The following is a 17,890-nucleotide window of genomic DNA, read 5'->3' as shown; positions in this document are numbered from 1 at the left end:
ACTTTGACTAGGCCTATCCAAAACTTTAATTTAGCTTTTTTTGAGTCTTTCAGAGGTGGACTTTCTCCTATGCTTTGGATCATTGTCTTGCTGCATAATCCAGTTGCACTTGAGTTTCAATTTATGGACTGAACACCACAGTATATTCTCCCAAGAGGTTTGAGGATCATCAAGGTGTGTTTTGGTAAAACTCAAACGAGCTTTAATGTTGTTCTGGGTTAGCAGTGGTTTTCACCTCACCACTCTTCCATGGATGGCATTTTTGCCCAGTGTCTTTCTGATAGTGGAGTCATGAACAATGACCTTTACTGATGCAAGAGAGGCCTGTAGTTTCTTTGATGTTGTCCTTTGCGCTTTTCTGACTTGTTGGATGAGTCATTGCAGTGCTCTTGGACGAATTTTGGAAGGTCAGCCACTTCTAGGAAGCCATACTGAGTTTTTTCCATTTGGAGATGATGGCTCTCACTGTGGTTCTTTGTAACCCTTCCCAGACTGATGTATTTCAATCACCTTCTTCCTCATCATTTCTTGAATATCTTTCAATTTTGCCATAGTTTGTTACTATGTAAGACCTTTTAACCAAGTTCATGCTGTTAAAGAAGTTCTATTTAAGTGTTGATTTGATTGAACAGGGTTTGCAGTAATCAGGCCTGGTTGTGTCAAGTCCAACTGAACCCCATTATGAATGCACATGTTTCATAGATTTGGGGAATTTGTAACTACAGGGGCAAATACATTTTCACACAGGCCCCGTTGGTACTGGATAACTTTTTTGCTTCAATAAATAACCTCATCATTTAAAAACTGTATTGTATGTTTACTCAGATTGCCTTTGTTTTATATTTCGTTTAAAGATCTAAAACTATTTATAATGAGATATACACAAAACAGAAGAAATCAGGATGGGACAAATACTTTTTCACACCACTGTAGTATTAAGTAGCTCCTTCAGAATTTAAGGTTCTCAACATTATTATTCTTTTTTAAAATAATAAATATAATTTTTAGGCAGTCTTTAGTCACTGATTTAATGTCAGCCCCTCATGGATTTAAGTATTTAGCAGAATGGCGAACACCATTATGGTGTTTTAAGTGAGCGAACACACAAGCGCAATACATAGAGTTATTATAAATAAGTAAATGATCAATATTTCATGCCATAAGTTTTACTTTAAGGCACTGTGTTAATTATAATAAAGACTGTCAATATCAAATAGTGTTAAACTACCATATATTATACAGCAGCACTGTGGAATTCTCTATTCTGATTGATCAGAAGGCATTGATTCATTTTTAATAGCAGCAGCTCTGGCAGTAGTGCCAAATGAAAGGCAAATCGCCGCTTTATTTAAATGGTCTAATACATTTATCATTTAAGTAGAAATAGCGATTATATTAGCACTGTGACCTTCTATGGCAGATGCTCCACATAATCCAAGTGTAATAAGAAACAGATTTTAAAAATGTGTTTATTGACTAAAAAAAAAAGTCTGATCACTGATGTGGTACATTTTTCAGTGACGAGACATTCATTTAGCCTTTTTGTCCTACTAGCATAAAGAGAAAGTGAGGGAACGGGTGTTTAGTTCTGCTGTAATGTAAAAGATGAGCAAAATTAACTTTGAGGTAGAAAATCCACCTCATTAAATGTAACATTAAACAGATTATTATTTTTTTTTTAAGTATAATTTCTTATAATGCCATGTTGAGTTTTATTCCTTATTTATGCGTACTCGAATGGGTTACATGCGTGCAGATGTTTCCTTTCAAAGGAAAGCAGTTTGGTTTATAATTCATGTCGTAAATGGCCCGTATTATAAATCACTCTTTAACCAATAACATCCTGCTGTTTTCCCCTCATTTTTACCAAGCACACACATTCAAATCGTGCTTGTGCGTGTTTGTGCACTCATGCCTGCATGTTGTGTGTGCACGTGTTCACGTGTGTGTCTGTATTCAGTCAGAGTAGGTGTTAATCTGTAATTGTGTCAGAGAGTTACTGTACATACCATTAGTTTGACAAGAGTGAATTAATCAACCCACTCTTCTAAATGAGATAAAAATAGGGGGAGCAGCAAGGATTAAAAACACTTAGGAGATTAGGAGGATGGGGTTATTATTAAGTAGCACATATGCCACATGGCGCTTGCCTGCTGGGGGTAGACTAGCAGGAAACACAGGCGAGAAGAGCTGATAGAGATCTGGGAGGGAGCAGGGTCTCAGTCTTTACGTAACACACACACACACAGATTCAATTACACGGCTGAAAAACAGCTTCAAGGTACAGATTGTCTTCTCCAACCAGCTATGGACTGCTACTCGGGGAGATTTGTTCTATTTCTGCTTAATTCAATTTGAGATAAGTTATGTTAGTGAAGTTCTCGTTATGGAGCGATCGTTCTGTTCCAAGCAGCACATACAACTTTGTCAATGAAGTCCATGTGTGGCACGTCGTCACCTCATCGGCGCTGCAGCAGATGTCTTTTTCTCTCATTCTGCTGAATACGGCTGGTAGCTTTGCACCTTATGACAAGTGATTGTTTCCATTAGGCACTCGCTGGTTGGGTGCTGTGACTGGTGCGTTTTTGGGGTGGCTAAGAGTGTGTGTGTGTGTTGTGTGTGTTTGATTGATGGGGTATGGGTTTAAGTGTATCTGGCTGCTGAATGTTTCCGCGAGCAAAGTTCACACACGCACGTTGGAGCACTAGTATACCCTGATATTCTCACGGCTCTTTTTGGGGTGAGTAACGTAGTGCAGGAACAAGACGGCGCCCCTCCTACGAGTATGGGCATCATATAAAACTTGATCATTGCTGACTACACACTGGCAGACCCATGTGCATGTACATACACCGACCTCTTTATTAGGAACACCTGTATCCCTGCTCGTTCATGCAGTTTACACATATATCAGCAGCGTAGCAGGTAAAATCTTGTATATACAGGTCATTCAGTTAGCATTCACATCAAACATGAGAATGGAGGGAAAATGGGATCTCTGTGACTGACTCTTTATAAGTCTGGTAAGCAGGAAATCGCCTCAGAATACACAGCACATCAAACCTTAAAGCAGATGGGCTACAACAGCGGAAACCACATCAGGTCCATCCTGGTCAGCCAAGAACAGGAATCCGAGCCTACAGTGTGCACAGGATCACCAAAACTGTCCCGTTTTTGGTCCAGATCTTATATGAGAATTTCATTAGATCTGTCTCAACCTGTGTTACATCTCATACACCAGTGACTAAAGCATGCACATGTAGACGTCCACACAGTTCCTTTTCTACAGCTCTGTCATCTGCTGTGATTTATGTAGAAGATCTCTATCAACCCTAACATCCAGTAATGCCTTCAACTTTCACCTTTTGTATTTCTTGAACGTCCCATTGCTTCTCTCCAAGAGCTCGTTGAAACATTAACACAGGATGGTCTGTTTGTTCTCACACATTCCTTGCACATTTATGGCATGAAGCCAGATAGTGAGTGAGGTGCTTAATTTAATACGGTGTCATCAAGACAAAAGGGCCTTGATTTGAGCTTGCAGTTTTAAATCCCATGCTGCCCTTCAGTCCCTCTCAATTGAACCCTTTTAACCTGTACACTCTGTTAAGACCTGGGTGACACAGTGCTAAACATTTTGCTCAACTTGAAACGTTAGACTTGGATCACTTCAATCACTAATATCACTTATACCGATAATGGATGGCGACTTTTGGGTTTTGTAAAATACATTTTAGAATAGTAAATCGATTTAAGTAAATTGGAGACGGACTCTATTCTACTCCATTCTTGACACGACAGAGGTCTTACTGCACACTGCTGTGCTGAGCAGAACTGCTGACTACAGTCTTAGGCCACCTCTATTTATCCAAGTGGCTTGTGTGTAGCACGCAGACTTGTGTCTTGTGCCTTTATTAATAATAAAGCATTGACATTCTTCTTCTCCAGAGTTAGTCATCAGTGCAGTAAATTGCTGCAGACATCAATCTCTCTCTCTCTCTCTCTCTCTCTCTCTCTCTCTCGCTCTCTCTCTCTCTCTCGCTCTCTCTCTCTCTCTCTCTCTCTCTCTCTCTCTCTCTCTCTCTCTCTCTGTGTGTGTGTGTCGCTCTCCCTCTTTCTTTCAAATACATACGCACATGCCAGAGGGTAATGGAAATTATTAAAAGATGTGGACACTTCTGTTTTGTTATTTAATATACAACCACAATTCCGAAAATGCTAATAAAACAAAGAGGAGTGATTTGTAGATGTACTTTGACTTGTATTTAAACAAGAAAACCTATAAAGACAAGGTATTTGATGTTTTATCTAATCAACTGCATAGTTTTTTTTTTTGAAGATGAACGTTTATTTTGAAATCGATGCATGCAGCACTTTCCAAAAAAGGGACGGGGCAATTTAGGACTAGTAGCGACGTAACAGTGTGACAAAACAGGTGAAGCAATCATCTAATCACAGTATATAAGGAGCCTCCAAAAAAGGCCTAGTCCTTCAAGAGCAAGGATGGGTCGAGGCTCGCCAATCTGCCAACAGGTGCTTCAGCGAATAAACCAACAGTTTGAGAACAACATTCCCCAAAGTATTTTGGACATTTCACCTTCTACAGTGCACAATATAATTAAAAGATTCAAGGAATCCGGTCAAATCTCGGTGCGTAAAGGGAGAGGCCGAAAACCACTTCTGAATGCGCGTGATCTCTGATCCCTCAGACAAAACAGCAGTCATGTTCTCTGGGCCAAAGACAGAAAGGACCATCCAAGCTGTTATCAGCGTTTGGTTTTCAATATAGTACAGGGTGAATTGAATTTTCAAATGACTATTTTTTTGTTGTTGTTGTTTTTCTGCGTTTTCCATACTGTCCCAACTTTTTCAGAAATGGGGTTGTACTTTCAGTGCATGTATCAACTTCAACTTTACACATATAATTGACTTTGTCAATTATACAATTTGACATTTGACTTTGTACTTGTAAATATGAACAAATTATATTAAAGTTAAAACAATAAAAGTCCAAGGGAAGAGTGTTTTATATCAATAACAGTATCTTGATAGAAATAGTTATTTGACAGGTGCACCATGCAAGATTTCACAACACACTCTCAGATTAATTATATAAGTAAGGAAAGAGAGAAGAAATGGACTGCACCGCAGTCATCATAAAAAATCTTTTGTACACAAGCATTTAGACAAATCAGTTTTGTTCCAAAAACTCTTTAGGAACAGAAGACAAAACAAAAATAGAGCCCACTGACAGTAATCCAGCTCGTTGTGTTTGGAGAAAAAAGGATTGAGCATATGAACCCTCGAACACCATACCCACAGTGAGGTACAGAGGTGGGAACACCATGATATAGGGCTGCTTCTCTGCAAACAGAACTGGGGCATTACATACCACTGAAGGAAACATTAATGGAGCAATGGACTGGGACATACTAGAGGAGAATCTCAATGGCCAAGAAACTTAATCTGGGAAGAAGTTAATTCAACACTGTAAATATTCAGCAAAGTAAATACTGATTCAAATATAGCCAGTTTCTAAAAAAAGAAGGTGAAGGCCTCGCATGGCCTAGCTAATCCCCTGACTTGAATTCATTGAAAATGTATGGAGGATTTTGCAGTTGCGAGTCCATCAGAGGGACCCTCATGACCTTGGGGAATTAAAGACAGTTTGCCAAGTGGAATTAGCTAAAATTGAACCACAATGCTACAAAAAGCTCTTTTTTTTTTTTTTACTGTAGATTTCTCGAAGCTGTAATTGCCAACATATTTCAAAACTAATATTAATATCGTTAATTTATGTTGTCCGAATTCTCTTTTACGTTATCCGAAATCTGTGTTTGTTTATGAACACATGCAAAGTAAAAAAACAAAACAAAAAAACCTGTAAATGTGTGTAAATTTGAAGTGGATATTTGCACTGGAAGTATATAAAATGTCTGAATACCTATTTCCCCTTACTGTATATGGTATCAGCAATCACATCTATAGAGTCCGTACTTTCCAAGACTCTGGAGTTAATACTCATCAATATTGTATGGATTGAGTACCCACTGGCACTTTATTGAGTCAGTATTTGTCAACATTCTATGGCGTTAATACTTGCCAATACTCCATAGAGACAGTGTTCACTTATACTCTATGGAGTTGATACTTGTAAGTGCTATGTGGAATCAGTACTTGCCTATAATCCATGGAGTCAATACTCATCTGCCTTATGTGGAATCAGTATTTGTCTATAATGTATAGTGCCAATACTCATCAGCATTATGTGGAATCAGTACTTGCCTATATTCATTTTTGGAGTCAATACTAATCAGCGCTATGTGAAATCAGTTCTTGCCTATACACTATGGAGTCAGTACTTATCAGCAGTATGTTGAATCAGTACTTGCTGATACTCTGTGATATCATTACTTACTAAATCATCACAAAGTCAGTTAGAGCTGTGCACCCTCACTAATACTCCATTGAGTCAGTGCTGACTACATCTATTGATGCTCCATGTAATCAGCACTTGACGATACTCTAAGTAATATATCTCTACTGTTGAAGTCAGTACTAACTAGTAGCCTTAGGAGTTGGTACTTGCTGATATTTATTTTCCAGATCAAGTAGAGGAAACAATTATGGAATCACTCAATGTTGAGTAAATAGTTATGAAATCCCCTTGTAATTTGCATTTGTAAAACAAATACCAGCACAAGTCTAAAATGCTAATTAGTCAGCAGTTAAAAGAGAGTGCTTACAGAGGAAACATGGCCCCAACAAGAGAGTTGTCAAATGAATCAATGAAACGGATTATAAAACTCCTTCAAGAAGGAAATCCAACATGGAGTGTGGCAAAAGATGTCGGTTGTTCCCAGTCAGCTGTGTCTAAAATCTGGCGCAAGTGTAAACGAAATGGGAAGGTTATAAAATGAAAGCATACGGGTCGACCAAGGAAGACGGCAAAGCATCAGGATAAAAAACTCAGTGATATGCCTTGAAAATAGAAAATGCACAACAAAACAAATTTAAAAACAAATGGGGGGGAAACAGGAGTCGATGTTTTTGACACAACCGTAAGAAATGGGGTGAATGAAATGGCTTTTACGTATAGAAAATCCAGACAAAAACCAGCACTAATACCTAAACAGAAGAAAACAAGGTTACAGTGGGCTAAAGAGAAGCAATCATGGAGTGTGGATGACTGGATGAAAGTGATATTCAGTGATGAATCAGTGATGAATCTGCATTGGCCAAGGAGATGATGCTGGAACTTCTGTCCGGCATTCTAATGAAACATATAAAGATGACTGCCTGAAAAAAACAATCAAATTTCCCCACTCATTTATGATATGGTAGGACCAGGGAAGACCTCAATAGTCGATGCACAGGTCCATCCATCTTCTATACCGCTTATCCTTCCTTCAGGGTCACGAGGAAACCTGGAGCCTATCCCAGGAAGCATCAGGCACAAGGCGGGGTACACCCTGGACAGGGTGCCAATCCATCGCAGGGCACACTCACATACACATTCACACACTACGGACACTTTTAGACATGCCAATCAGCCTACCATGCATGTCTTTGGACTGGGGGAGGAAACCAGAGTACCTGGAGGAAGGAGTAGGACATGCAAACTCCGCACACACAGGGCCATGGTGGGAATCAAACCCCCGACCCTGGAGGTATGAGGCGAACGTACTAACCTCTAAGCCACTGTTGATGTACAGTGAAATTTTGGACACTTGTCTCATCCCATCGATAGATAGGCAGATCATCTCAATGACATGGCCAGCAAACAGTCCAGATCTCACTAGCATTGAAAAATTGAGTCCATCATTTTTTTCCTCCACTTGATCTGGAAAAAAATATGCCATTAATTAAAACAATTTCATTTAATTTGTTTGAGGTATGTTTCACAAAGCCAGAATGTTCAGCTATTAAATAAATATTGTTTTGTGTCATATCTGCGATTTGTTCATTTGCTCCATAAATAAATAAATAAATAAATAAATAAATAAATGAAGCCGTGTGAGCATCCTCTAATTGTGGTGATTCCATAATTTTTTGCAGAGGTTGTACATGTGCTGTACTGCTTCCTGTTACATTTCTTTAAAAGAAAAAGAAATCATCCCATGTGTGCTTTACAGAAATATAGCAATGATCTAAAATAGCATTACACTACCACACTTGCTAGATGAATGGGCTTTGCTCAACAATGTCCTATGTACTGTATGTCCTGTGTACTTATTTGTACAAAAAGATCCCAAAGTAGAGGAGTTAAATTTAAGTCATTCAATACGAAATTTCATTTCAGATTAGGAAGACACTACAGCCAGCAAATGAACACATGAGAGCGTCTGGGCTTGGCCATGTGTGGTGGTGTTCTCGTCTTGGTCTTGCTACGGTCTCCATTGGCTATGGTTTTGGTCTTGACTCTGTCTTGCCTAAAGTAAATGGTAAATGGCACACTTATATAAGACTTTTATCCAAAGCGCTTTACACTGTGTCTCATTCACCCATTCTCTCACACACACACTCACACACCAATGGTAGCATTGCTGCCATGCAAGGCGCTAACTTGCCATTGAGAGCAACTTGAGGTTCTGTGTCTTGCCCAAGGACACTTCGGCATGTGGAGTCATGCGGGCCGGGAATCGAACCGCCAACCCTACGATTAGTGGACAACCCACTCTACCACCTGAGCCAGAGCCACTTAAAGTGGTCTCGAACCCAACACTAGAACTCACTGATCCACACCTCAATCAATATTTACTAACATTCCGTGGAGTCGGCACTTGTTGATACTGTATGGAGTCTGTATTTGTTTATACTCTGTGGAGATCTCAGTGCTATGTGGAATCAGTATTTGCTCATATGGTATGGAGTTGTTACTTTGGTCAACATTCAATGATACTTCATGCAGATATAAATATGAAGTCAGTACTATACACTAAAAGCAATACTCTATGCTGAAACACTAATAAAAATCTTTTCCCTGTGTTCGCATGTTCTCCCCGTGCTTCGGGTTTTCCTTCGTGTACTCCGGTTTCCTCCCCCAGTCTAAAAACATGCACTGGCATTTCCAAATTGTCTGTAGTGTGTGAATGAGTGTGTGATTGTGCCATGCGATAGGTTGTCACCCCGTCCAGAGTGTTCCCCGTCTTGTGCCCAGAGTTCCCGGGGATAGGCTCCAGGCATCCCTGCGACCCTGTGTAGGATACGTGGTTTGGAAAATGGATGGATGTTGCCCTTTTGAGGCTGATGTGTCACTGCTTTTTGAACATATTGTGCTGCACTGTAGTTCTGCATAACAGCACTCCCTGCTGGTGTAAAACACACACTGCAGCCTGGCACTCTCGGCCCTTCATCATACCCTCCTTGCCCCCAGATTAACTTTTACTCTACACGAGCTATTTCACGCCCTGAGTATTTGGCGGAGGAAGTAATTGAGGTTGTTGGTATTTGGACAGGAGATAACCGTCAGCCGTCTGTTTGAAATGATCTGCCTGCAGCTGTTTGGATGCCGATGGAAAGGATTCACCACACCTCAGCTTTATGGAGCAAATGAAAGTGACGTACACAGAATGAGAAAGATGATGGCCAAGACATCATTTCTCAAATAGTAATTATGGCCAGTAATCATAAACATTTAAGTATGACTTCATTTTACCTCAGGTAGATCGAATAGTCCTGATTACTGCCATGAATGGAACGAATAGATTTTACTTTCAAAGAGTGTGCTCCGTGATCTCATGTATTTTAGGCAGTCAGTGGCCAAAGGCACAAACTCATTGAAGTCCCCTCAATGGACATCTCTCTCTCTCTCTCTCTCTCTCTCTCTCTCTCTCTCCCTCCCTCCCTCCTCTCTTTCTCCTCCTTAGCTTTTTCGACTTGTTCTAATCTGCTAGCAGGGAGATGTGTCAGTTTCCAAAACCTGACCTACTTTCATGAACACACATTCTTCTCACACACAAAGAAAACAGCAACACATTTTCATCCTTCCTGCACATGCGCATCAAGCTGAATAATTATTTCCTCCTCAGTGAACATTTTTATATTTTCTCTTCATCAGTGCGAATTTCTAATAACAGAAATTCCTTGATCTTGCTTCTTTAATTATTATCAGTGCCGCATTCACGGTTTCCTGCAGTTCGCTGCCTCTGCTGCATGTATCTTTAGACGTGGCTGTTGTGCTTTTTTTTTCTTTTCTTTTTTTTACTTTGCTATTTTAATTAGAGCTGAAACAACATGACCCATTTTATTCTCAGGGAAGTATATAGTTTCGTGTGTGCTCCTTATAAAGCGGCCTTGAGCTGCTTTTTGCCTGCAGTAAACTTGTTGTTTCAGCTCACAATGTTCTGCAGTCAACTCCGCAACCCTATTGTGTTTTACATGGTAGATCATGGACACTGTGCATGAATCTCTCTTTCTCTCGGTCCTTTAAATCAATTCTGAGAGGACCCAATGGCTTCAGGAATGAAGGCTGAGATGTTCTGAAACCACACTTAAAATACATGATTCTCTTTGTTACGCAAAATATGCCCGTGCATGATTGTGTTTAGATGACTAAGAATTAATCCCGTTACCACAGACATCTGTCACATCTTATTGTCCTCAACTTTTTGTCAATGAATTAATCAGTTTGTCTCAAATTTCCCCTGTTCTGGTAAATATTCCGCACACTCGTGCTTTTGTTTTGAGATCTCATGTGCTTTTTGTTTACAATGCTATAGGCCTCTGTTTTGGTCCTTTGTCTGCTGCTGTCCCATTATCAGTCTGTTGCCTAATATGTGCACCTGTTCTGAGTTTAGCCTTTAATCTATTTTCTACCCTCCTTTTCTTTGGTCTTGATCCGCAGTCTTGTGACGGTTTTGTGAAATACTGAGCCTTGTTCTATACTTTATGATTATGAATATGCCTATTTGACCTATGGCTTATAAATATGATTATATGACCCCGCAAAAACAAACAAAAAAATTCATCAAATATAACCACTGATTTCACACAGTTGCATCCTATACATCTCTTTGACATGTTACACAGTTCAATCTGTTCTTTGTAAGAGTTCCCTAATCTGAAAAATATCAGGAGGTTAAGGATGTGGGGAGCGCTTTGGAGAAGTGTGTAAGAGAAGCTGTGCTATGAAACCTGTGGTTTTGTTGTGTGTAGAGAGATTGTAGGAAAGGAGGTCCTGAGAAATAACCAAACCTCAAAATAACCACATCAAATGGGAAACATTTAGGCTTTTTATTCTGTTACATACACCTGGCCTATTTTCTCAAGACTCATTCATGATATCTCTCTCACAAGTGTACAATGTGAGCTCATGTTTCTATCGTCTCTGTTCTGTCTGAGAGCAAGTCCCATCCTCTCACTTTCTGCCATTGTTTTGGTAAGAGTGCTTGACCCTTTAAAGCTGTTCTAATCATCCATTTATCATGCCATTTTAGTAACAGCAACAAATGTCTTTAATCCCATGTGGATGCATTCAAATGGCACAAAAGAGTGTGTGGGGGGGGGGGTCTTACTGCACCCATTCCCGTTTCTATTATTACTATTTTAATTAGATGTAAGGCGTTATTTTATGTCTGCCAGTGCACACCATTTTCTCTCTCTCTCTCTGTACAGATTTGTAAATGTTTAACTGTGTGTGCTGTTTATTAGAAAATAAATTACAGTCAATGTTGTGTGTATTTGGAATACAACAATTTTATGAATGTCATATTTTTATGAACATGGTCATGCAGTTGTAGAATGGATAGCAAAAGAAACAAATGTGTTTGTAGGAGTGAAATGAGTGCACTGATAGAAGACTGAGAAGCAGAAAAGATTGTTTGAGAGACTGGGTTGTTGAAAATTGCATTCTGGGGTCATCCTGATTACAGAGCCCCCATAGTGGATTAGGAGGTGAGAACTCATGAGGAGCATGAGCATGAAACTTTATTTCACAGGGTCTGACCGAAAGCTACTAGAGGCCAGGAGCGGTGATTTTGCCGGGCTTTCTTTGAGCTCTGCATTCACTTTGGCTTGTAGCCTTATAAAAGTCATGGCATTGCAGAACTACTCTGGTGCTCACACTGTTAACAAGGAATAGAGTCAGCCAATTAACCTTGTATTGTCTGGCCAGTACCATGAGTTCTGTCAACTGGGCTGAGAGTATGTCAACCAATCAACTGGGCAGATAGTTGGTCAACCATCCAGTGAGCCAACCCAACCACCAGTCATCAATCAACTAATCAACCAGCTGGCCAACTCCTCACTAACTGAACCGGTCATTCAGGCGATCTGTTAGCTAACTAATCAGTAAACCAGTAAACCAACTAATCAACCAGCTGGCCAACTCCTCACCAACTGAACCGGTCATTTAGGCGATCTGTTAGCTAACTAACCAGTAAACCAACTAATCAGTAAACCAGACAGCCAGTTGATCACTGACATCCTAAGATAAAAGAGTAAGTGTGACTGCCTTCCACCAAACTCCTCAATTTTACAGACGACATGTTAGACATGAGATGATCAGTCTCATATCTAACAACACGAATCTACATATTGGCATTTTGTGGACAAACTGTCATTTAAATTTCAAGGCACTGACATGGATCTTGAAATGGGAGGACAATATTACTTTTATTATAAAACCTTACAAGTGACTTCCTCAACTGTCTAGGAAACTTATACTACCACAAGCAATACTGATCAAGTTCTACACAGGCATCATTGAGTCTATATGAGTCTGTTTCCAGTTTTCTCTTGGCCTGCACAAACAAACAGACAAACAAAAAATCTGAGTTGGCTAATGATTCTGCTGGGATGTGTGGCATGACATATTTTTAGGTCATATTCAGAGCTAACAAGTTAAGTTCAAAAGTTGCATCAATGGTTACATGGGGAAAGTTCCTCATATTGGACTTTTCGAGTTGTTTTTCTGGACGTCCCATACAGTCAGTAGTTCAGACCTCTGAGGCAGATGGAATTTTCTTAAACAGAACCATCAGAGATGGGGTTTTTCAGTAGCATCTAGACCAGGGGTGTCCAATCTTATCCTCAAAAGAGCCGGTGTGGCTGCAGGTTTTCATTCAAACCAAGCAGGAGCCTCACCTGATTCCACCTGTTTATTCAGTTGAGCTTGGCTGTCAATAGATTCAGGTGTGACTTCTGCTTGATTGGAATGAAAACCTGCACCCACATTGGCCTTTTGCGGATAAGATTGATCACCCCTGGTCTAGACTATCACCTTTAAACACAAGCATATGCCTTTATGCCAGAAAATAAAGTGAACATCTAAAAATTTTTGGAATATTGCCAATATATTGCTGCATGAATAGTCCTAGTAGTAATGATCATATTAATGACTGGAAATTTGGTTTAACATCATGGATTCCTTCCTCATTAAAAAAATAGCACATGATCCAGCACATCCTATTATGTTTAGTATTTTATTATTTTATATCATCCACTAACAGTTAATTGTGTGCACAGCTCAATGAAGCCACGAGATCAAGCTCATGGAATTGTAATAAAGGCACAGGATGTAGGCTTTTTTTTTTTTAATCATGCTTTTATTTGCAGTTTTGAGTTGTTGTAATAAAATAACGCCAACATTTTGGTTAATTCGATGTACTCTCCTGTAAGGAAACCATGTCGACAGTTTAATGGATAGACCAGGCACTCATCTGCTTACAGCTCACTTAAATTTCATTCATAAATTTCAGTGGTAACATTTCAAAATGTCACTGGGGCACTGAATTCTACTCCTCACTGGAGTCAATGTCCCACAAGAAAACGTGGCAAGGTCTGAAGCACACATACATACTAATACACACATTTGTTTTCTGCAAACTCCATCTCATGTGCGTAACTCTCATCTAACTTCCTAGTGGCTTTTAAGTCTGTAGTTACATCTTGGGTCAACTGTAAATACAGTGCTGTGTACAGAAACCTGTCATTTACCTTCTCAAACAAATACATTTTCTTGTAATGTGAGCAGCTGTAATTAGTACATATGAAGCAATTACAATGGTTAAAAATTAAAAGAGAATTTGGCATTTAATGCTTTTTGCAAATAAGTGGTGGGATACATCTATTTCAACGTGGATCTGAACATTTTGATGAGAACAGTATAGTACCCTATCACAAAATGCGTGTAATTCCATATAAAACACTGTAATTATAACATGCCTACCAGGAGGTGTATTGTGATATCAACGTTTGGTCTGAAGACATTTCAGCTTAATTTGGACACACCACATTTATACGGAGACAGTCAGGTCGGTGTTGTGAAGTGACCTATGAAGTGAAACTGCTGAATATTAGAGAACTGGAACGTGATGTATTAGCATGTAATTGGAAAAAGGCATTTGTCCAATCCATGGGAATAAGAGAGGGTCTATATGGAGAAATAGACCAATCTCTCTGCAGCTTTGCCTGGATTGAGTGAGCGAGAGGAAAAGCAGAGGGGAAAAAAAGGGTGTAAGGAGATTCATGTGTTTACCAAAGGAAGTATTCCAGCTTCTGTTCCAGGGTGATGGTATTCCACGTGTTATTTTTGTATGCTGTAAACAGTACTCACCCTCATACAGCTTCACTGAGCAATGCATTTCAGGGGAAAGAATGATTACATTTCATTCTGTACTTTTAATTCATGCGGAATTTGAAAAGTAGATATTGGTCAGCTTTTATAGCTTGTGTCAAAGTGTTTTCCGCTCGTTCTGTCATAAGCACTAGGGGCATGGGGTCATTTAACATAGAGTCCAAGACTATCAGCCAGCCAGTGATATTGACACGGTTTACTGCAGCAGAGTTTAGCACGTTTACCTGCTCTTTAGCTGAGTGTGTCTGATGCATGACTCACATACTCATCTACAAATCCACATAAATAGCAGCAGGGGACAACTTTGCCATCAAGCGAGAAACTGAGACAACGGCATAACAATTTAACGTGTCCAATTCCATAAATGGAATAACGGGAAAGGGTCGAGATGTGATGATCAGAAAGAACGGAAGAAAAATGTGTCTTTGTTTGTTTTAAATCCATATCTCCATTTGTCTCCTTTTGTGATATTCTGTTCAAAGATCAACACAACACTACCGAATGACTGGCTTCATGATTCATAAGTGTGTGTAGGGACTAGTTAGTATAGATGTGCATGTATTCGCCTGTGTTGCGGCTACCTGTGGTTCCACACACAGCTCCAGCTAATGGTCACTCCCTTCAGATGGAAATAACTTGACAAACAGTGCATGTGTGTGCATTTTCTCTGACCCTGTGACTTTATACTGAACATTAACTTTGTAACATGTTTTCTCTGTGGTTCAGACACCAGGTCAGTCCACTGCTCACCCTGAGGAAGAGTTGGACCGACTGACCAAGAAGATGCTATATGACATGAACCACCCACCATCAGAGGAATACTTCGGTCAGTGAGCCTTACACTTCACATTTCCTTCATCTTTTACACTACACTCGCTTTATGAAAATAAGGACAAACTTTACCCACTTGCGCTAAACATACCTTTAGGGGACATCCTTAAAATAACGCCTGGGTGTGTGTATGACGACGAAAGCTGGTTAGTGTCACTTCTGCTTATGCGTATGGGAATCCATTGCACCGTATGTCGCACGAATCTGCTGACACTTCATTTCTGACTCATGCCATTTTTACCTTTCGTTAAATAAATAGCATCTCGTGTAGAAAAACACCTTTCTTGCTTTCTTCCTCTTTTGTTTTGTGTGTGTGAATCTCTGTATGTGAGTGTGGGTGAGTGGGTATTATTGAATTATTGTTAGGTATCTGAAATAAGGATGTGGCTTGTCTCAGACTCTGGCCAGGCTCATTTGCATGGAGAGATGGGAAGAGGCTTCTTCTTTTCCATTTGAGAAACAGGTGCATTTGTCACTTTGCAGAAGTGAACTTAACCCTGACAAATGCGGTGAAGTGCATGTGTCGGCGTGATCACTTTTGCTCGCCTTGCAATTTGAGCTTCCATTATAGTGTTTTCCATTAAATGACGAAAGTGAGGCACGATGCTTTTTTTTTTTTTTTTTTTTTTAAACCATCAGCGGTATTATGTGCTCAGCAGATAGGGACCATTTAGAATAATCTCTTGCTACTGTTGTTGATAATGCTGCTGGTCTTTGAATGCATACAGTACATGATACTTTCTAGACTCTCTAACCCCCATTTTAGAGCCCCTATTTTCTCATCTGGGATGATACACAATATAATTATTTCTCTTATATATATATATATATATATATATATATATATATATATATATATATATATATATATATATATATATATATATATAAAACATGATGTGATGTTCCATGACATTCAAGATTTTAATTTGTAATGAAAACGTTTTTTAGTTTGAACTTTTTTCATTGACATGTTGGTCTATTTTAGTCCTTTAGGCTCTGTCACCTCTTCATCTGTACTGTAGGTTACATAGTGCTCAAACAAATCATTTCAAAGCTTTTGATGGAAAATTGTGATTTATAAAGGAAGCTGTTGCTCTTTTGTTATTAGGCGTGAACACCGAAACCTGACTGTTAGCCTTTGTGTTTGAGATTGCTGAAGTTTTTCCTGCTATTCAGTGCCGTTGTAATGTTGCAAACATCAGCATGGCAGACAAATGCTGTCTTCTAAAAACGAATAACAAAAATACATCACCAAGACAACAAATTAGCACCAAAATCACTAAACATACCACAAATATATCAATATAAACATAGGGTGGAGTTTTGCTTTATGAACTGTTTGTAGACTCGTGTATAGGATAGTTTATGTAAAGAATATGTAAATGGTTTGCATTCACAATAACCAGGACTTAGAGGGTGAGAGAGATCGAGAGAGAGATTAGGCAGATGTGACCTCTTTTCTCTGTGATGTGTCAGTACTGTATGCCCCCCGGTGAGTGTGTAGCAACAAAGTGAACCAGCCATGACTACTACCACGTTGTCAGTGTTTGCAAACGTACTCCTTTTGGCCAGAGGTTGAAAAAGCATTCTAACCAGACTGTAAATGGGCCAAAGCCAGGTCATAGAGGAAAGCATGGCCTTTTAAATGAATGGCTGAGCATCACTCTCCTGGCACGGACACAGAAAATAAAGAAGAGAGGAAACACTTCAGTGGGATTGCCGCTGGAAAGATAAAAGAAAGAAAAGGTTTAAGACATGACTGCTTTAGGCGAATGGTTAAACCCAGGCAAGAGCTCTGGGCCATAAAGAAGCTCTTAATCCACTGGCTCTAAACCGAATGCTCTTTTGCTCCGTCTTTCTTACTTCTTATTCATTTTTTTATTTATTTTTATTGATGAAGAGTTCTTTAACCAGAGAAAAAAAAGACATGGACTAGACTGATAATGACGCTAGTAGTCAGTCAGGACAAGGGAACTTGTATGAGAATCTCAAAGATGTTTTAGTATTCGCCATTGTCTGTTCCTGAAGACATTGAAGAGCTGATTAAACTCCTCGGTGGATTTAAAAAAAAACATTTTCAAGATGAAACCACACGTCCAGCTGTCCAGCAAGATGATTTCGATGACCTGAATGACTGAATCAGTGCCCTGAGTCCTTAAGTAACAATCACTTACCTCTACTCTTATTACTGACCTTGTGCTTGAGGATAGAGCAATTTTCAAACATGGTTGTACTTGTCAGAAGGTGAAGTAGAAGCAGTGAATGTGAGGACCAAACCTGAGTCAAGCCTAAACCCTAGGAATGTGTATATATGTGTGTGTATATATATATATATATATATATATATATATATATATATATATATATATATATATATATATATATATATAATGATCGAATATAATTTCAATGATTGATGTTATAAGCTTTGTCCTGATTAAAAACAGAAAGAAAAAACAACACATTTCATTCGAGAGA

At 39.3% G+C, this 17,890-nt stretch overlaps 1 protein-coding gene across 5 annotated transcripts in view; it reads left to right on the top strand.

Moving 5' to 3' along the window:
* lpp (LIM domain containing preferred translocation partner in lipoma) overlaps window positions 1–17,890 on the top strand; it is a 218,183-nt gene that overhangs the window by 165,428 nt on the left and 34,865 nt on the right. For all 5 annotated transcript variants that reach the window (XM_053636665.1, XM_053636663.1, XM_053636667.1 and 2 more), the window contains one exon: window positions 15,305–15,404. In XM_053636665.1, coding sequence (XP_053492640.1) covers window positions 15,305–15,404 — 100 coding nt within the window. The remainder of the gene's footprint in view (window positions 1–15,304; window positions 15,405–17,890) is intronic.

The sequence above is a fragment of the Ictalurus furcatus genome, chromosome 11 (assembly GCF_023375685.1).
Source record: "Ictalurus furcatus strain D&B chromosome 11, Billie_1.0, whole genome shotgun sequence".
NCBI classification, from domain to species: Eukaryota; Metazoa; Chordata; class Actinopteri; order Siluriformes; family Ictaluridae; genus Ictalurus; species Ictalurus furcatus.
Note: the sequence above shows the minus strand (reverse complement) of the source record. Positions and strands in the feature narration are given on the sequence as shown.